Source organism: Solea senegalensis, linkage group LG4 (assembly GCF_019176455.1).
Source record: "Solea senegalensis isolate Sse05_10M linkage group LG4, IFAPA_SoseM_1, whole genome shotgun sequence".
Classification (NCBI taxonomy): domain Eukaryota; kingdom Metazoa; phylum Chordata; class Actinopteri; order Pleuronectiformes; family Soleidae; genus Solea; species Solea senegalensis.
In genome coordinates, this window is record NC_058024.1 from 2,284,750 (window position 1) to 2,307,167 (window position 22,418).

Below are 22,418 nucleotides of genomic sequence, written 5' to 3' on the forward strand. Positions count from 1 at the left end.
CATCTGTGTGTGTGTCATGACAGCGGTGTGGAAAACATTTGAAAGTAGAAAGTGATTTTCTGTTCTGCTGAAGTTAGACGACAGAAAGTATCTTTACCATTATTGATACGGTGAATTATTGACACTCTTATTGATGCTATTCTCTATAATTAGGTGCAAAAGTAGAGACATGATATGACAATGTGTTTTTAAACTCATGCTTGTGTTCAGTAAAAAAGTTCTAGTAGATCAGTCACGTTGTTTTCCACGACTTCATAGCTCCTCCTCAAAGTGGGCGGAGTCGTCATGGCAACGGCTGCGTCAAACTGTCGTGACGGGGTTTTATAACACGACGCAAACACAAACTAGTGACTTGTAAAGCAGTTGTTTTCACTGAAACTGAATCATGAGAATCAGTGGAACTCATTCACTCACTCACTCACTCTCTCATTCATTCACTCACTCATTAGCTTTGCTAAATGTTGCAGATAAACGCATGTTTTCAGGATTTTTAAGTCTTTTTAACTTTTGTTGGCTTTGATTCTCGTGTCAGACGTCGCGCTCATGACTCAGTGACGACACTCTCTGACCAATCAGAGGCCGGCAGTCTGATGACGTCACATTTTAGTATCGGCTCAGCTGAACTTCGTCAGAGAAGGAACTAAAAAAAGCATTCAGTTCACACTGATGAAGCAGGAAAGTTGAAAACACTCAATCTAAAAGAAGCAGCAAATGTTCCGTCTCATAAACAGAATCACATCAAACCAGCAGGAAAGTGAGTGAAATGAGTGAATGAAACATAAAACGTTCATTTACCTAAGGTGCTCCTTGAGCTGTAGTTCATCTCGTTCCCTCGTACATTCGTCCATGCACCTGTTGTGTTACGGTTACAGTTTTCCACATTAATGACATTCAGCAGCACATTCTGTTCTGACACAAACTCAAATCACATCAAAGCAACAACAAAGTGACTCAGGAGTATAAACATCAACCATTTCATGTGACAAGTATAGTAAATATAATTATACTAGAGCTGCAACTAACGATTATTTTCATAATCGATTAATCTGTCGATTATTTTCTCGATTAATCGATGAATCGTTTGGTCCATAAAATATCAGAAAACCATAAAAAATGTTGATCGGTGTTTCGTCAAACCTGGAAATGATGATGTTCTCAAATGTCTTATTTTGTCCACAAACCAAAATGATTCACCTTTAATGATTAATATGTTATCCAGAGCAAAGAAATGAAGAAAATATTCATATTAAAGAAGCTTAAACAATCAGAAATCTTGTTTTAATCATGAAAAAAGCTTCAAACCGATTAATCATTGATCAAAATAGTTGTCGATTAATTTAGTAATCGATTAATAATCGATTCATCGATAAATCGTTTCAGCTCTAAATTATATAATCATAATTCTAAGTATAATTAAAAATTCTAAGTATCTTATGTTTAGATAATTGCAATTATTTTGTCGGATGTCGACGGGGAAAACTTGGGGAACGAATTCCAGACGGACAGAGAGTCCGAGCCTGTGACGACTTCCTGTCCATTGAGCCGTCACTCCAAAACTCAGTAGCCAATCAGCAGTTAGCTTCCTAATAATCGTTTGGTCCAGAAAATGTTGATCGGTGTTTAAGTGAATGATTTCTTTGTTATATGAAGCAAAGAAAGCAGAAATATTCACATTTATGAAGCTGAAAATGACTCAAGTAAAAAAAAATTAAAAAACCAAATCATCTATTAATTCAGTCATCAATTAATAGTTGATTAATGTCGGCAGCCCTGCTCCATATAAACAAAACAACAAAATCATTCAAACAGTATCAAGGTTCGGGAAACACTGATCAACATCATCTGACACTCTATGGAGCAAACAACTCATTTATTAAAAGAGAAAATTGATTATGAAAAGAATCGTTAGATGCAGCTTAATTCATATTCAAATGACATCAAATATTTAATAACTTACATCCTGATGCCGTTATGCTTATGCATCCTGTGAAGATCAGATACAGCAGAGGTAACACAAGTGCGGCAACTCCAGCAAAAAACATGCCTACGAGAACATCTGTGCTGTGGCAGGACTGAGCAACGTTGCAGGACTTTTTCTCAAAGAGTTTCTCTGAAGAAAAGAGAAAACAAACAGGATGTAAATGTACGACAGCATGAGCAGAACAGTGGTCATAACAACGAGATCATACATGAAGACCTGACATGTGTTTAACCCTCTTATGAGCATCATGATAATCAGGCCACCTGGATTTATTTATATTGTATGGCTGTAGAATTGTCAAATAATTGTTAAATGAGTGAGTTTTTCCTGCCCCTTTTTTCCAAGTTAACTTTCACATTCCATATCTGGCAATTATTCAACCGTTTAGAAATCACGGTACTGAGAATCCGACGTCACAACCGTGTGACCCGCTGGAGAATCTCGCCTGTGATTTTACTCAAGTAAAAGTACTGTTACTTTAAGATAATAATTACTCAAGTAGAAGTAAAAGTACTCATGAAAATAATTACTCGAGTAAGAGTAAAAAATTATGCAGTGAAAAGTAGGGATGGGCGATACTGCAAATGTTGGTATCGATACGATACCAAGTAATTACAGGGCCAGTATTGCCGATACCGATACTTTTTACTTGAAAATGCCTGATCATTGAATGATTTTGTACTTTTGCCTTTCATCTAGGTGAAATTACAAAAATAATTAACATAATTCAATCTATAAGCTATCCGTGTGGAGCCTAAATAGGAATACTAATCTTCCTTCAACAGATACACAAAAGGGTTATTATATTCTGCCATATTCACACTTCAGATTTGAGGGAGGCTGGAAATCTTAATATAAGTGTATATTTTTGAGTTCCAGTAAAACAATTAAGATTTATTTCAACTGACTGAATATATGATAATAGTTTAATCTCTCTGCTAAATTACATCTCTGACCACCAATTACACTTTGAAAAACAACAATAACTAGATTGGTAATTCCGTGCCGAAATTTCGAGCTTGCCTGCTGTTCTTGCTGCATATGTCGTCTTGTGCAGGACTTGTGCTGGTAAAGGATTAAAGGATTGAACCTTTAAAAGATGAAGTATTTAGACAGAGTGGTATTTTGGTGGAATCACCCTTTAAAAGAGAATAACTCATAAGCCCCTCCCACTCCCTGATGGCTCCCTGATATATGTATATATATGTACAGTGGTATGCAAAAGTTTAGGCACCCCTGTAAATTTTCATGATTTTCCTTTATAAATCATTTGATATATTTAATTTCAGTTAAATATATCATATAGGAGACAAACAGTGATATTTGAGAAGTGAAATAAAGTTTATATGATTTACAGAAAGTGTGCAAGAATTATTTAAACAAAATTATATTATATATATATATATATATACACATATATGTATATATACATATAGATATATATATTTATATATATATACATATATATATACTGTATATATATATATACACTGTATATATATATATACACTGTATATATATACTGTATATATATATATATACATACATATATATACATATACACATAAATAAATATATGTATGTATGTATATATATATCCTGACTATATTTCTATAGATATAGTATATCTATATAAAAAAAACATGATGTCAAATATGTTTTGCAGCTCCACATTCATTTTATTTGGGTGGAGAGGGGACAAAATGGCTCTTTTCATCCTAAAGGTTGCAGAACCCTGGTCAAGCATTTATGGAAATAGAAGTATGCCAAATCCTGTCATCAGCGACGACACGATGGTCACAGAAGAGTTAAGGAGAGTCTCACCTGACAGAGTGATGTTAATGTCAATCCTGTGGTAAATGTCCTCCTGTTTGACCATGCAGCGGAAGCAGTTGGTCTTGGTCTCCGTCACAGTGACGAGGAGCGTGGTGTCGTAACGGCCTCGTGTCTCAGAGACCAGTGGCTCCTCTGAATTAAGAGAGGTTCCTTCACACGTCTGCCACTCTACACTCGGCTTTGATGAAGAACCTCTGACCACACACTGGAGCTCCACGCCGGCCTCTGACACGTTCACCATCTTGAGGACTGGCGCCTGAGCGGCTCCTACAAACACAGTAAAAACAAGAACATGATGATAAACCACTGCAGCACTGTGGTTATCCATCATCCAGACACGTTGAACCATTTTCTGTGGGTCAGCTCATCGGTCAAACTATTTTAAATTGACCGTGAAGCAAAAACTGTTCATTTAACACATGAATACATGACATAAGGTGCATTTAAAAAATAAGTCATTACATACATTTAAAATGGTCAAATTACAATTAAGGGCAAGTATATATATATTTTTTTAATTTTCCACTAAAATACTGTTTTGATAAGAATTATTGTTCCACTGAATAAGAGTCAGGATTTTGATGATGTCATAACGATGTAACGATTATCGATCGATTGCTAAATGAATTGCCAACTATGCGCAGCAGTGGATCAACAACTCCTGTGTGCTGTGATGTTAAAATCACTGTTTTTCTCTATGGACTTTGGTGTGGGAGAGTGAGTGGTTTACAAACTTCAGTTTCACTTGAAACAAGGTTGTCTAATAGTGGCGTCCCGATCTCGATTCTAAATCGAACAGCCCTTTAATGGCTAAGCCTAAAACTTAAAGCCACTGAGGGGCTGCCATACGGGTTTATAAGAAATAGAAAATGGCTAATGACTTAGCTGACGTGCTTGTTGCTACGTTACACCGCTCCCCGTAGTATTTAGAAATAACACAGTCCAACTTCGTCCTCTGCTGCTTTGTGTTGGTTTATTTCTCACCTCATGCAATAATCAATTAGTGTCCATTTGTTTCCAAACATTTACAATGAGCCAGTGCATTGTTGTGTTTGCCAGCAGTCAAATCCTATTAGTGCTCCTCCGACGAGCAACACCTGTTACCTGTCTGAAGGTTCCTAGTTAAATGCAATTCATGTGACCCCCCAACCAAGGGGGTAGAATTGGGTAGGGACGCTAAGGACACGTCCCTACCAATATTCAGCCTACTGTGTAGTCACTATCAATACAACCGCTGTCCTAGTGTTTAGTCAATGTTGGTCTCTGCTAGAAGTCCCGCCTCTAACCTAAATATCGCTCCCTGATTGGCTGCCAGTTTCTCACTAACTTGCATGTGATTGGCTGTCCCCATGGTCGCTCCTTCTGCTAGTTAAAGCTACATGCAACCTGCGAGTTGGACCGGACGAGAGGCAGTGCATGTTATCTGCAACTGCGAGAGAAAGTTGTCAACATTTTTTGGCATTTGTTCTTCCTGGGTCACGTCAGCTAGACGGATTTTAATATCAGTGGTCTCATTTACATTTGTGCTTGTGTCTGTTTGCGTGTACGTGTGTGCGTGTGTGTGCTGTATAGGATTTGAAGGATGTCAAAGAAAAGAAAACTGGATATAAGAGACTTCTTTAGGAGTCTAAGTGTAAGTTACTTCAAGGGTGTATAGGTAGAGGCTCAACAATACAGATATTGAATAAAAGAGAATATTTAATGCCAAAGAAATACACTTTTTAAAAATAATTTTTTTAGTGAGCAACGGTTTAAAAACACAAATGAAGAAACTTTGTGGTGGAAATACAATAAAACCTCACATTCTAAATGATCATTTCATTTTATAATTATAAAATTCTTAAAACGCAGTTTTAAGAACATGTGAGGAGGGAAAATGTGGTTTATGTATGAAGATGTGACATATTTATAGTTTGGCGGTGACGTCAGAGGTGATTGGTCCATTGTGCGTCTGAGATCCGCTTCCGTCTTTGTCTCACATATATTTGGGTCACTCTGCTAATAATTGTGTGAAAAATTAAAAAATCAGTAGCTCAGTGGTAAAGCAAGTCCACTTTCAACCTGAAGGTTGTGGGTTTGATTCCCGGATCTGCTCGTCCACACACTTAAACCCTACATTGCTCCTGAGGGCTGCGACGACACCGTGTGAATGTGTGATTAGTAAAGCAGCTTCGAGTGGTCATCAGGTCTAGAAAAGTGCTGCATTAATAAAAAACATTTACCATAATCACTCACCTTTTTCAAGTCCAAATCTGTTTCTGAGGACCCATTCTAGTACAAAAGAAAACACAAAAATTACAAAAATATTTGAACATTACCTACACCATGTATTTTATAATATTCATTTTGTTTAGCGTTAACAGCCTACAGAGGATTACCCTTAAACTAGGGATTAGAGTTCTGGGGCCTGAACGGGCCCACGGGCCTTTAAACCCGAACCCGACCCAGCCCGACACACCAGCATGAATTGTCTGCCCATCCGGCCCGAAACCGCACCACCCAATACATTTTCCCATTGATTGAAGCGTGCCGTCTCCTGGCAGGCAGGACTTCACATACTGTTGCACATTTACCTTTGGTCAGCGGCAGCACCAGCAACTGGTTCAATTTCGGCCACAGGAATGTTGCGGCTTTTTTGGAGATCAGTGATGGACTTTGCAATTTTTTCCCCCAACCAGTGCACATGTGGCTGATCCACGGCTGCCAGCTGTGCAGTGTCATTGGCATTTTGCTAGCAGCGAATGTCTGAGTCGTTCTGCTCATAGCAGTACAATATGCAGAGTGGGATATTTGTCCCCCTCAATTTCATGCTGAGCATCATAAAAGGCTCTAAAAATGACGCTAACATGCCCAAAGTGTCGGGGGTTACGCATGCAGCGGCATCAGGTCAGCGATGATTCACAACAAACAACATATAAGCTTATATAGCTTGTATGCTGGGTTGCTTGACTTTTGACTTGTCTGTTTAGTTAAGGTGAAAGCTTGTTGATGATATTTTGTCTGCTAGGTTAAAGAGAAAGTTAATATTGTTGCTGTTTTGACCTAGTTTCTATTGAGCCATCCCCATCACCACGCGTGAAGTTTCATTGGCTACAGGGGAGTGGCCAACACAGCTGTAACCAATCAGCCCATAATCAGGTGTCTTTTAAAAAAGCAGCATTCACTTTGAAGCGGCAGACTCAGGAAGACGAAGACAAAGGAGTCTAAACAGGAGCTAATGAGGCTAAGTACCTGTCTGCAATTTGTTCCTCTATCTTTCACATATGTGCACTTTTTCCATTCCTGTTCATGTGTTTTCTGGTAGATATTACGAACCTCACATTCACTCACAGCATCACCATAATCTGTCCTTACTTATCTATCCCACCCACTCCACACACATCCAACACCTTGTTGCAGGGGGCCTGTGGAACTGCCAGTCAGCTACCCGCAAGACTGAGTTCATCTCTGGCTTTGCTACTGAGCAATGCCTGGACTTCCTTGCTCTCACTGAGACTTGGATAACACCCTCCAACACAGCCACCCCTGCGGCTCTCTCCTCTGCCCACTCCTTCTCCCACACACCCAGATCCACTGGAAGAGGTGGCGGGACAGGTCTGCTCATCAACCCCAATTGGACTTTCACGCTTTACCCACTGCCACACTTCTCTTCACAGTCGTTTGAATTTCATGCTGTAACTGTAACTCACCCAGTAAAACTAATCATTGTTGTCATCTACCGTCCACCAGGCCCATTGGGACACTTCTTGGAGGAACTAGATGTCCTCCTCTCAAACATCCCAGAAAATGGCCCACCACTTGTTCTTCTTGGTGACTTCAACATCCAGTCAGAGAAGTCATCCGATCTACTTCTTCTACTTTCCTCTCTTTCTCTCTCACTTGCTCCTTCTCCACCAACTCACAAAGCTGGCAACCACCTTGACCTCATCTTCACCAGAAACTGCTCCACCTCCGACCTCAAGGTAACTCCACTTCATGTCTCTGATCATTTCTTCATATCCTACTCTCTCCCACTCTCCCAATCTGATGATCTCATCTCATCAGATATTGCACTTGTCCGTCGTAACATTCGCTCTCTCTCTCCCTCCTCTCTCTCCTCAACTGTTCTATCAGCACTTCCTTCAGCTGACTCCTTCTCCCTCATACATCCCAACTCTGCCACAGACACCTTCCTCTCTGCTCTGTCCTCCTCTCTTGACTCTCTCTGTCCTCTTACTTCACGGCGGGTTCCTAAATCCTCCTCAGCCCTGTGGTTGTCTGACTCAGTGCCTGATGAGAGAGCCACGATACAGGCAGCAGAAAGGAAATGGAGAAAATCAACCTGCTTTCCTATCACTCTCTTCTCTCCACCTTCACTGCCTCTATCTCTGCAGCCAAACAATCTTTCTATCAGGCTAAAATTCAATCCTCTTTCTCTAACCCCAAAAAACTTTTCTCGATCTTCTCTAATCTCCTTGATCCCCCACCCCCCTCCTCCTTCTTCCCTTCTACCAATTCACTTTGTCAACTACTTCACAAAAAAAGTAGATGACATTCACTCTTCTTTCTCAACCCCACCTCCTGATCTCACCACTCTACCAACCACACATTCAGCTCCTTCTCTATCCTCTTTCTCCCCTCTATCTCAGGATCAAGTTCTTTCCCTAATAACCTCTGCCCGCCCCACCTCCTGCCCCCTTGACCCTATCCCTTCTCACCTTCTTCAGTCAATTGCTTCTGATCTTCTTCCTTTCCTCACCCACCTCATTAACACATCTCGATCATCTGGCTGCTTTCCGGACTCTCTTAAAGAGGCCAGAGTGACCCCCCTCCTTAAAAAACCCACCCTTGACCCGTCTGAAGTAAATAACTACAGACCTGTCTCTCTTCTTCCTTTTCTCTCCAAAACTCTGGAGCGCGCTATCTTTAATCAACTCTCCTCCTACCTTCACCGGAACAACCTTCTTGATCCTCTTCAGTCTGGTTTTAAAGCAGGTCACTCGACCGAAACTGCACTTCTTGCTGTCACTGAGCAACTCCACACTGCCAGGGCTGCCTCTCTCTCCTCTGTGCTCATCCTCTTGGACCTTTCTGCAGCGTTTGACACAGTTAACCACCAGATCCTTACTTCCTCCCTTCAAGAACTAGGTGTCTCAGGCTCTGCACTTACCCTACTCTCGTCCTATCTTCAAAACCGAACATACAGAGTAACCTGGAGAGGATCTGTGTCGGAACCCTGTCCTCTAGCTACTGGGGTCCCTCAGGGTTCTGTCTTGGGCCCTCTCCTCTTCTCTCTATACACCAACTCTCTTGGTTCTGTTATTCTCTCTCATGGTTTTTCCTATCACAGCTACGCCGATGACACCCAACTCATTCTCTCTTTTCCCAGCTCCGACACACATGTAGCAGAACGGATCTCCGCTTGTCTGACCGACATCTCTCAGTGGATGTCTGACCATCACCTGAAACTCAATCTCGACAAGACTGAGTTTCTTTTTCTCCCAGGAAAGGGCTCTCCCACCACAGACCTAACCATCACCCTCGACAACTCTGTGGTAACTCCTTCTCATACCGCAAGGAACCTGGGTGTGACACTTGATGACCATCTCTCCCTCACTGCCAACATTGCTGCAACAGCTCGATCTTGCAGATACATGTTGCACAACATCAGAAGGATACGGCCTCTTCTAACCCAGAAGGTGGCACAGGTTCTGGTGCAGGCTCTTGTCATCTCACGCTTGGACTACTGCAACTCCCTCCTGGCTGGTCTTCCTGCATGTGCCATACGACCTCTGCAACTCATCCAGAATGCAGCACCTCGACTGGTCTTCAACTTACCAAAGTTCTCTCACACTACACCGCTCCTCTGCTCCCTTCACTGGCTTCCTGTAGCTGCTCGCATCCGCTTCAAGACTCTAGTGCTTGCATTCCATGCTACAAACGGATCTGGTCCAGCCTACATCCAGGACATGATCAAAACCTACACCCCATCCCGCCCACTCCGCTCTGCATCGGAAAACCGGCTCGCTGCCCCCTCACTGGATGGCAGAGGCATTCACCAGCTCAAGACTGTTCGCTGTCCTAGCTCCCAAATGGTGGAACGAGCTCCCCATTGACATCCGGACAGCAGAAAGCCTCCACATCTTCCACCGCCGACTAAAAACACATTTCTTTCGACTCTACCTGATGTCATTGTGAAGAGGACACTAGAAAGGACAAGGTGGAGGTAACCTGCTGTGGTGACCCATGAAGGGAGAAAATAAAAGACGACGACTCACTGACTATGAGCTCCATCGTGGACATTTGCCTTCCGGAACTCAAACCTGGAAGGTCACAGGTGTAAATCCCTGTGTCTTCAATCCTCGTGTCTCTGAGGATCAAGGATGCGTTTCCGTTCTTCAGCTCGTCGTAGAAAAGTGACACTCGTCCTCTGTACTGCTCATCCTGACAGCACCAGCCGTCCTCAGTGTGATGTCCAAGCTCATAGAGGAACAACTCTTTACCATTTATGTTCTTCCAACTTATCAGTGAGTCTTTGAGACTCTGATTGTCTCCAGAAGAACAGTTAAGGACAACGTCTTCCCCCTCCTTGATGTACGTTGTGGAGACACCTGGGTTTGAGAGAACAAATATATTTGAATGTTTACATTTGAACAGAGCAATCAAAACAAATAATCAAACTTACAATTTCCTGGTGATGTACGTTATGAGCATTTACAACTAGAGCTGTGACGAGTTAGGTGTGTGGGAAAACATCCATTCTTAGATGCATCGCGATTCAGACGTGGACGATTCTGAATCGATTCACAAATGTCCAAATTCCCATTATTTAAATTTAAATAACGGTAAAATAAATGGTATGAAAACTCCTAAGTGCAGCGCGCCGTCACCCGGACACTTTATGGGGAGCACATGGATGACCTGCTGTGGTGACCCTTGAAGGGAGAAGACAAAAGACGACGACTCACCGACGATGAGCTCCACCGTGGACCTTTGGATTCCAGAACTCAAACGTGGAAGTATGCAGGTGTAATTCCCCGTGTCTTCAATCCTTGTGTTGTTGAGGATCAAGGATGCGTTTCCGTTCTTCAGCTCGTTGTAGAAAAGTGACGCTCGTCCCATGTATTGCTCATCTTGACCGTACAGCCCGTTCTCGTAGTGCCAGCCTCCGTCGTAGAGGAACACTTCTTTATTTTGGTTCTTCCAGTCTACCACCGTGTTCTCAAGGCTTTCTACAGAAGAACAGTGAAGGACGGCATTTTCCCCCTCTGTGACGTACGTTCTGGAGACACCTGGGTTTGAAAGAAAACACAATATATTTGAATGGCTACATTTGAACAGAGCAATCAGGTAACATTTACATGACACGTCTTTTACTCTAAAGCAGCAGTAAAATCACTTAGACTTAGACTTGCTTTTATTGTCATTGCACAGAAAACACAGCAGTGAAAACTGGCAACGAAATTTCGTTGCTTGGCAGCAGATAAGGAACCAACACATAGCATTGAATTTTGTCACTTCTGAGTTTTGATGGGAAATGTCTTTTATCTTACTGTATTTCTAAAAGGTTCAATATTTACTGCTCTGCTATACTGTATGCATCTATAGAAAACTACTGAACACAAATGTTTCTACTTCATTCTATTGACTTTAGCCTGAGAGCTCAACAGTGATGTCAAAAACCAGTGATTCCAATTCCTCCAAGATCACATCATTATGATTATTATTACAGGGTTAAAAGTTAAATATTTAAAATGTGAAAATAATAACAATATATATGCATTTATTAAAAGTATTTCATATGTTCATTTATCAACACCGTAGGTGGCGGTAATGAGGCTGCAGCACTTGGCGCCAGCCACCATTCAAACAGCAGAACAATACATACATACTTGCATACTTGAGTATTGAGAAACAACCACATACTTCAAGTCAAGTATTTACTCCCAGCGTACTTCTCAAGTATATACATCCCAAGTAAGCAAGTACATACTTGCTTACTTGGGTATTGAGAAACGGCCTAAGATTAAAGGGGACATATTATACCCTATTTCCCCCATTAAAATAGTTCCCTGGTGTCCTAATGAACATGTCAGTGACATGCTTTGGTCAAAATACCATAAGGATGAAGAATCATAGCAATTCAATAACCCTGCTAAACCCGCCCCTTTCAGAATGCTAGGTTTTCGTGCATGGTCCCTTTATATGCAAATGAGACACAGGCAAACACAAACCCACTTCTTCCAGGGGGTTTCTGATTTGTCCTCTTTACAGCGCTTTACAGCTCCATTCGTCTCCCCCTCCCCCCACTTGTTCTCTGACAATATCAACATGGCAGCGTGCGCAGAAAACAGCGAGAGTACCGTCACAGGAAGAGACGTCCTACATAAGGATCGAGCCGAACACTGTCCAACTGTAAATCAGTTAAAAACACTTAGGAACAGCACCACTGATCGCCACCGCTGATTGCCAGCAGAATAAACTGCAGCTGTATGTGACTGTATCAGACCGGAGACTGTGCGCCGGAGATCAGCGGTGGCGATCGGCGGTGCTGTCCCTAATTATCCACGTGTCGGGGGTCTGTTCCTGTGACGGCACTCACACATACAGCGACAGTTTAGGCAGCTGTCCCTATGCCCCTAACTGATTTTCACAGAGAGTGTAGCACCACTGCACAGAGAGTGCAGCACCACTGATCGCCACCGCTGATCGTCAGCGGCAAGCTGCATAAACAGCTGCTTAATATGATTGTATCAGACTGAGTCTGTGCTCCGGTCATGGAGGACGTACTGAACAAATATTTTTAATTAGGACGTGTCAGAATGGTCAGTTATGAGCTTTGTGTGACCTTTTCTTAACAATGTGTGTGTTTGTACGTCAGTGAAATACAGTTGCTGACAAAATACGGCGACCGCTGGCCGCAGTCTGATGCGAAGTGGTGCGAACACACGAACACATGTTTGCTGACTTTATCCGGCACATTAGCTTCATATATAAAATCCTCTGTAAAACACTGTGCTCCACTGTGCAGCCACCAACAGCACACTTGTCCTCCGCGTTGACATAATACCGCTCTTCCTCCCTTGCCTGCACTCTCGCAGGGACAAGGTGGAGCTAAGGTGGGAGACTGTCCTCCAATAAAACGTACATATAGGTCGTATGCAGGAATTAAGACGGTCCCAAACTATACCACCTTTTTAATATTTTTTTTTAATTTTTACTACCTAACCCTGTCTTTTTTGCCCTAACCCTACCCTCAGTAACATCTGTGAATATTCGAGTTGGAAAATAGTACCTTTAAGTCGCATTCAGGGGTTTGAAAAAAACGACCCACAGTCACGTTTTCAGAAAACGACCTATATGTACGTTTCAGTTGGAGGACAGGTTGAAGGTGGAGCTCTCCAAGTAAACTTACTGGTGGGGGTAACATTCGCGGTGAAATGCGCATGCTGCCGTCATAAGCGCAGGAAATTAAACATCGAGCGTTTTATCGCCTATACTTACACTAAGGGGGACCACGAAAACATGACTGAGTATTCTTTTTCCACACTTTGGCGACTGGTAGGGCCTCCAGAGTCCCAAATGTAAGTATTAAAATGGTTAAAAAGTTGATTTTGCATAATATGTCCCCTTTAAATCTAAAATGGCTGCCAAAACCATGGGAGTTCATTTCAGAGCAAAGTGAAAGTAAAAGTGTACAAGAAGGACGTGAGGCCTGCATTTTAAATACAATTATGTATTCAATCAAAATATTAAATACATTACTTAATATCTGAACTGTCAAATAAACTTTTGATTCAAGGGTTAAAAATCTACTTTTTGAAAATAAAAATACTTCAGTAAATGTACTTACATTGTAAACTTCCGCATCTACATAACAGCTATATAACAGGTACAGGCCTAAATATCATAAAGTCTTTTTTCTTTTTCTTTACATTTTATGGAACAATTCGAAAATAATCGTCAGATTATGGTGATTGTGAAAATAAGGGTTAGTTGCAGCTCTACCAGGGTCACTTCCTTAACAATAATAATAATGATCATTACAATTTCACAAACAATGTCTGAATACATTCGATGAAAAATGAACGAGTTAAAGAATCAAACTTGTTGCTGTAACTCAGGATGTAGACATGAAAGTTATGAGACACAAACATGATCATGTCCCTGTGTCTCACTGAAACCCTCGCGCGTTGAAAAACTTTTTTAAAAAGTACACTTTTAACTCGCCATCTCCACTTTAACTTAAAGTGGTTAAAACTGACTTAATCCAGACGAGAGTTTGTTAACTTGTTCACCATTACAGGTTTATTAAAGTGCTCATTTTACTCGGGAACTTAGTAAAACGTTTCCTCACCGTTAGTCTCGTCCTGATGTGTTGCTCCAAAACAAACCAGAGAACAAACGAGCACAAACACGAGCGTGTTTTCAGTAGAAAGGTGAGGCCATTTCTCAATATTCATACTTGTACATACTCCAGTATTTGTGAAAACGTCTTCAGTCTCAGTCCAAGTTCTGTTCCGATACTCAGGTCCGTGAGCAGCGAGTATGTTCTCACACCCGGAAGTGTTCTCGCTCCGCCCATGTTTACCAAGTATGCATCGGAGGTGAATTAAGCGTACTTGGGATGGCCATGTATCCCAGAATACATTTCGGCGGAGCGTAGCAGCAGATAATAGAAATATAAATCTGAAATAAATATTTTTCTGTGTCCCGGAACAACGTTTTAACATCATTTGAGGCGAGAAACGAGTCTTTTAGAATTCAAACATGTGGTTTGTGTATGACGATATGACGTATTTATAGTTTGGCAGCGACGTTTGTCGGAGGTGATCAGCTCCGCCTCTGTGGGCGCTCGGCGCTCACTGTGCCCGGCACAGAGCAGCGTTACCTCGGCCTGTCCTGATGAAATGATCTGCTGGCTCAGACGTCGCTGTCATTACATGCTCGGTGTGATCCATAGATTTGTTGTTGACGTGTTATTTTGATTTTAATGGAAACGTTTTGACCTGAAAGTTTGAAAGTTTGTATATTATTAATTTTTTTTTAATTTCAACTTTGAATGTTAGATTTATATTAAAGTCGCACGGTCATTGTATCTGTATTTAAATATAATATTTAAATATTAGATATGTAGAATAGTATATATTTGTACACGTATATATATACACTACACTACACTACTCAATGCTGTACTATATCTATTTTCCACATTGTGTTATATATTTTAATAGAAATAAATTAATAAATGAAGTTAAATATTTAAAATGTAAAAATAATAACAACATATATATGCATTTATTAAAAGTATTTCATATGTTCATTTATCAACACCGTAGGTGGCGCTAATGAGGCTGCAGCACTTGGCGCCAGCCACCATTCAAACAGCAGAACAATACATACATACTTGCATACTTGAGTATTGAGGAACAACCACATACTTGTGTACTCCCGTACTTGGCAAGTATATACTCCCAGCGTACTTCTCAAGTATATACTTCCCAAGTAAGCAAGTACATACTTGCTAATTTGAGTATTGTGAAAACAACGCTCTGCTCAGACGGACTTCCTGTGTTACACTCAAAGCATTCCTGGCGGTCATTTTTCGGAGGGCCGTGTTGCCGGAAGTGGCAATGAACACTGGCTTTGTGAATATGATATTTCCCTAGAATGATCAACAAATTAATTAGGTTTAACTCTGCTTTTTATTTTTGTTGTCGTGGGAACCAAACAGTACATCTTTCCACAACAAAGAACAATCAGAGACAAGTTTGTCAGTAATGTATCGGGAAAGATCTTTCCAAAAAGTGGTGGTGTAGGGACATTAGCAGAACAGGTGCACCATTGTTTCTGGACATATTCCACATAAAGAACAGTTAACACATATGTCACGCTTAAACCCAAGAAGATATTGTTTAGCAGGATAATACCTGTGTATGATTCTGAATGAGACTTCTCTTACTTTATTCGTAAGGAGGAATTTGTAGGGAAGGTTCCAGATATTTTCCCAGTTCAGGTTATCAACAAAATTAGACCAATAGGGAACAACATTAGGGGTACAGGTGACATCTTTCTGGATTAAAGATCCAACGTTACGATTATTATTCCTCATAGTGATAGCGAAACACACACGACCAACTGAGGTCAATTTAGGGTCCAAAGATGGTAAACAGTGTGGTTTACCAGTCCCTTTTAAGAGGCTTCAAATACCAGACGAGATGGCGCCCATAACAATTGCAAACTCCTTTGGAGTGATTGGAATGCCAAAAGTGTGAAGGAATTCAGAATAGTTCCATTATCATTTAGAAGTTGAGATACTAGAATTATGTTATTAGTGAACCAGGTTTTATAAAATATAGATTTGTTTTTGAACTATTATTCCAGAAGCATTAAATATTCATACATTTAAGAAACAGACAGAATATGAAAAATAAAAAGATCTACACACATACTGTACATGTGTGTAATTCAGAATCAGGATCAGTGTTGATACCAAATTACACGATTACGCGAAAATTACACATTAATTTTGTTCAATTTTTTTGCACACTAGAGGGCGCCACAACATAAAAGAATGAGAAAAGAAAGTGTGGTGACAGAAACACAGAAAATGATGAATAAACATTTTCAATGTCTATTTATACATGAATTTATTTTCTCTATTCATTTATAAATTTGTGTATTTATTTGTATTAATTCATTTGTATACTTGTTTATTGTGTGTCTGACCATACCAACACTAAATGATTTAATTTGTTGTTTTAATAGCTCATGTTGTAACTACACTACATTTTGACCTTTTCGACATCTCACTATACAACGACGTGAACACATTATTTCATGTGTTAATATGTCGTTTTCAACATATTTCATCCATTTTAACGACGTATGTCATTAAAGTCTCAGTATTATAATAACAATAATAATAATAATGATAAACTGCTGTTTTCACAGCAGGTTTGACATCTTTTGATGATTTTTTGAAGGACATTTCCTGATGAACAACATGCTCAGAAAATCAGGAACCAACGATCAATTATCGTTTAACGCACTTTGACTTTGTGTCCAAGAAACTTCACTGTCTTTATATATAGACAGGGAAATAGTTATAGTTTTTTCTTTTTTTATTAGTTTTCAAGAAACATCACAGAGGCATTACAATGTATTTATTTCCCAACAAAACCCACATATATATAAAAGAAGCCACAAGTATCTTTTTACGTCAAACTGATTTTAGATGAAACAGTGTGTGCATTATGTGATTTCATCAAATACAGACTTTTAAAAATCCTTGAAGGTCATCCATCCATTAATTCACATTCAGATTCAAGAAACACAGACAAGCGTAAGAATTGTCCTTAAATAGAAAAACAGTAAAAGTGCAAACACACTGTATGTGTCTCTAAAGGACCAGTGTGTACATTTAATAGCATTAAGGCATAAGAGGGATGGAGTAGCTCAGTGGTTAAGACCTGTACCCCGTGTGCATCGACATCATGGTCACAAGTTCAACTCAAGTTGTACTCAATTCACTTGTAAGTCGCTTTGGATAACAGCGTGAAACAGCGTGTGGAGCCGAGAGCAGCGGCCGGCGCTGAGGTCCACTGACCAAACACTTACTGCTGCTGCCACCTTGTGGACATATGACATTACATTTAGCAGACGCTTTTATCCAAGGCGCCTTAGAATAAGTAATTTAAACATTTGGGTACGAATAAGAGCTAAACTGGTTCCTGTTGTTTGTTTTATGGCAAATTCACTCAAAGTGTCTGGACAAACAGTTTATTTTTAAATTCTCTAGCACAGGGGTCACCAACCTTTTTGAGACAACCTGAAGGGTAGAGAATAATGTGTGCGGCTGCCATATTAACATCTTATGCAATTCACCATTTAAATGATGAATATTATGCATTCAATTGCAAACACATTCATTCCAGTGATTACTCCTAACGATTAGCACAGGTTTTTATAAACGACAGCAATGATATTTCACTGAGTGATCAGTGAGGTGACATGTTGGTGACCACTGCTCGAGCATCTGTTCATGATGCTCACGATAACGACCTCACAGGTGACTTTGTATTTTGCATCAATAACGAATTACATTCGTCTACATCTTTTATTTATTTACTTACTTGAATTCTCGCACTAAATGACGACTAATAAGGGCACACACATGGTAAATATAGAATATTGCATCAGAAGAGATGTTTTCACAGCTCAGGCTACACTGACACAAGAAACTGACCTGTTCAAAAACATATTTAAAAAAACGTAGAAATTCTTTCATTAAAGTGGTAAAAATATAAAATAAAACAATTCTATAGATGACAGCGAACGACGCAGCTTTTAGCTTCTCTCCTGTTTGACAGCTGGAGCTAAGTTCACTTTCATAAAAGTAGATATAAAATTCTCTTTAGACGATTCATTGCTGTTCCATCAGCTCTGTGTCGATCTTTTAGATCCGACATTTGGAATCTGTTACACACAGGAAACATAATAAACAAACAACATAACATAAAACAACGTCAAATATGCACATTAATAGATAACGTATACATGATCAGGGTCAGTGTGTTGCGTCCCGTATGATGTTTCGAGGCGATCGGTCAATGTGTGACAAAGTCATAGGGCACTTCCTGTTTTGTGGTGAATGGTCAAAAATCGCGAGGGTTGTCGTGGTCGCGCTGCTTTGAAACTGTAAAAACGTTTTTCCGCAACTTTTCACCTTTGATGCGTCTAGTACGACTTGACGTGTTTTTTATGTCGGTGTGACAAACGCACTCGGACGACTTTGTTAATTTACGTAGGGCGCAAATCGGCAAAATGGACGCCAAAATTCAAAATGGCCGACTTCCTGTTGAGTTGAGGCTATGGTTACGGTCGACTTTTTTCTTCGTCTTGGTCTGTTACAACTTTCCACCTAATTTCGGTGGAACTCAATTTTGCCTCTGTTTTCACCATAGGGGGCGCTATAGAGCCCTTGAGCAACACACAGGTCGGAGAACTATGCCAATATCACATTTTCACCAGACCTGACCTCCATGCTAAGTTTCAAGAGTTTTTATGCACGTTAAAAAACGCTCAAAAATGATCGCAAAGCCGCAGAGATTATAATAATCTGAAGGAAGAACAGACAACAGCTCTATAGCGCCCCCTAAGGCCAAAGGTGGATGGAGCAAGCCAAAATTAAGTTCCACCAAATTTCACGAAACTTGGTGGGAACTCTTAATAAGGAAGTGGGCGTTTATCGTGCCAACATAAAAAAACGTACTGGACACAAAGACAAAAAGGCGTGGCTACGGCAAACATGGGGAGTTTGGCGATCACGAAACAGGAAGTGCCCTGTAACTTCGACATGCATTGACCGATCGCCTCGAAACTTCGTACGTGACACAAGAGACCGACCTCGAACACGTCTACAGACACAAACCTGATAACATTTGAAGCTCATATGACTAACTTCATATCGTTAGTGTTATTTTTACACTTGAAGCAGGATTTTTTCTCCTTTTGGCTCCGGGGTCATTCGAGTTTGACAACTCTGAACATCGACTATAGTCAGTGTATTTTTCACTTCACGTTGATGAAGCTGAAGCTGTAGAAAAAGGAGAAAATAAAACATAGACATTAACAACAACAAATAAATGTTTACAGTGTACATACATCACTGTGGTAGTGACACACGGGGACGTCCAGATGTCCAGATGTGAGCGGATCATCAGGACATTTGATTAAATACTGCAGTCACTGAGCCTGAGCATCAGCATCTGTGTGTGTGTCATGACAGCGGTGTGGAAAACATTTGAAAGTAGAAAGTGATTTTCTGTTCTGCTGAAGTTAGACGACAGAAAGTATCTTTACCATTATTGATACGGAGAATTATTGACACTCTTATTGATGCTATTCTCTATAATTAGGTGCAAAAGTAGAGACATGATATGACAATGTGTTTTTAAACTCATGCTTGTGTTCAGTAAAAAAGTTCTAGTAGATCAGTCACGTTGTTTTCCACGGCTTCATAGCTCCTCCTCAAAGAGGGTGGAGTCGTCATAGCAACCGCTGTGTGAGACTGTCGTGACGCAAACACAAACTAGTGACTTGTAAAGCAGTTGTTTTCACTGAAACATTAGAATCAGTGGAATAAAAATAGTTCAGTACTTCCTGCATGACTCATTCATTTACTCACTCTCTCATTCATTCACTCACTCATTAGCTTTGCTAAATGTTGCAGATGAACGCATGTTTTCAGGATTTTTAAGTCTTTTTAACTTTTGTTGGCTTTGATTCTCGTGTCAGACGTCGCGCTCATGACTCTTCAGTGACGACACTCTCTGACCAATCAGAGGCCGGCAGTCTGATGACGTCACAGGGACTAAAAAAAACACTGATGAAGCAGGAAACACCTGCTCATGTTTACCTGAGCTGTCACTGGACAAGAGCTTCTCCTTCTCTGTCTTCTCCTCTGTCTCCTCCCCTGTCTCCTCCTCTGTCTCCTTCTCTCTTGTTACTGGATATGACGTTCATCATCTTCTCCTTTAATTTTCTCATTTTCACTGTTGTGTTACAGTTAGAGTTTTCCACATTAATGACATTCACACACAAACTCAAATCACATCAAAGCAACAACAAAGTGACTCAGGAGTATAAACATCAACCATTTCATGTGACAAGTATAGTTATAATTCTAAGTATCTAACATTTAGAATCTGACAAACTTTAGATAATTGCAATTATTTTGTCGTATGTCGACGGTGAAAACTTGGGGAACGAGTTCCAGACGGACAGAGAGTCCAGTCATCAATTAATAGTTGATTAATGTCGGCAGCTCTGCTCCATATAAACAAAACAACACAACCATTCAAAGTGAAACACGCTGCTTTGTGGACATAATAAGACATTTGAGGACGTCACAATATCAAGGTTTGGGAAACACTGATCAACATCTTCTGACATTCTCTGGATCAAACAACTCATTGATTAATAGTAGAAAAATATTCACTGATTGATTATGAAAAGAATCGTTAGATGCAGCTCAATTAATATTTAAATGCCATCAAATATTTCATAACTTACGTCGAATTCTGTGTCTTGTGAAGATCAGAGACAGAACCAGAGCCAGCAGAAGTAACACAAGTGTGAAAACTCCAGATGAAAACATGCCTCCGAGAACAACTGTGCTGTGGGAGGACTGAGTATCGTGGGAGGACTTTTTCTCAAAGAGTTTCTCTGAAGAAAAGAGAAAACAAACAGGATGTAAATGTACAGACGACAGCATGAGCAGAACAGTGGTCATAACAACGAGGTAAAGACCAACAACATCATACATGAAGACCTGACATGTGTTTAAGGAGAGTCTCACCTGACACAGTGATGTTATCATCAATCCTGTGGTAAATGTCCTCCTGTTTGACCACGCAGCGGAAGCAGTTGGTCTTCGTCTCGTTCACAGTGACGAGGAGCGTGGTGTCGTAACGGCCTCGTGTCTCAGAGACCAGTGGCTCCTCTGAATTAAGAGAGGTTCCTTCACACGTCTGCCACTCTACACTCGGCTTTGATGAAGAACCTCTGACCACACACTGGAGCTCCACGCCGGCCTCTGTCACGTTCACCATCTTGAGGACTGGCGCCTGAGCGGCTCCTACAAACACAGTAAAAACAATAACATGATGATAAACCACTGCAGCACTGTGGTTATCCATCATCCAGACACGTTGAACCATTTTCTGTGGGTCAGCTCATCAGTCAAACTATTTTAAATTGACCGTGAAGCAAAAACTGTTCATTTAACACATACATGACAAAAGGTCCATTTAAAAAATAAGTCATTACATACATTTAAAATGGTCAAATTACAATTAAGGGCAAGTATATATATTTTTTTTTTATTATTTACCATTTACCATAATCACTCACCTTTTTCAAGTCCAATTCTGTTTCTGAGGACCCGTTCTAAAAGGAAAAAACACAAAAGTATATGTTTTTACAGTGAACGTTAGCTACACCATGGATTTTATAATATTCATTTTGTTTAACTAAATGTTTTTCATCACTTAAAATGACATTGTGAAGAGGACACTAGAGAGAGGACAAGGTGGCGGTGGAGGTGACCTGCTGTGGTGACCCCTGAAGGGAGAAAAGAAAAGACGACGACTCACCGACGATGAGCTCAATCGTGGACCTTTGGATTCCAGAACTCAAATGTGGAAGTGTGCAGGTGTAAGTCCCCGTGTCTTCAATCCTTGTGTCGCTGAGGATCAAGGATGCGTTTCCGTTCATCAGCTCATCGTAGAAAAGTGACACCCGTCCTTTGTACTGCTCGTCCTGATTGTCCCGCCTGTCCTCACAGTGCCGGCCTCTGTCGTAGAGGCACACCTCTTTTTTATTTTGGTTCTCCCAGTCTACCACCGTGTTCTCAAGGCTTTCTACAGAAGAACAGTGAAGGACGGCATCTTCCCCCTCCTTGACGTACGTTCTAGAGACACCTGGGTTTGAAAGAAAACATAATATATTTGAATGGTTACATTTGAACAGAGCAATCAGGTCACATTTACATGACACGTCTTTTACTCTCAAGCAGCAGTTAAATCATTTCTAAAAGGTTCAGTATTTACTGCTCTGC

General features: G+C 40.6%; 1 protein-coding gene across 4 annotated transcripts in view; it reads right to left on the reverse strand.

The window, feature by feature from the left end:
- LOC122768347 (butyrophilin-like protein 2) overlaps positions 1–22,418 on the reverse strand; it is a 39,905-nt gene that overhangs the window by 15,943 nt on the left and 1,544 nt on the right. For 2 of the 4 annotated variants that reach the window (XR_006360294.1, XM_044024279.1), the window contains exons 2-8: positions 21,955–22,281; positions 10,765–11,088; positions 10,075–10,407; positions 6,053–6,088; positions 3,806–4,084; positions 1,958–2,110; positions 796–852 (exon numbers count right to left, since the gene is read on the reverse strand). Coding sequence is in view for 3 of the 4 variants with exons in the window: in XM_044024279.1 (XP_043880214.1) it covers positions 796–852; positions 1,958–2,110; positions 3,806–4,084; positions 6,053–6,088; positions 10,075–10,407; positions 10,765–11,088; positions 21,955–22,281 (1,509 nt within the window). In the remaining variant the exon portion in view is untranslated. The remainder of the gene's footprint in view (positions 1–795; positions 853–1,957; positions 2,111–3,805; positions 4,085–6,052; positions 6,089–10,074; positions 10,408–10,764; positions 11,089–21,954; positions 22,282–22,418) is intronic. The other 2 variants (XM_044024278.1, XM_044024277.1) reach the window with 1 other exon arrangement.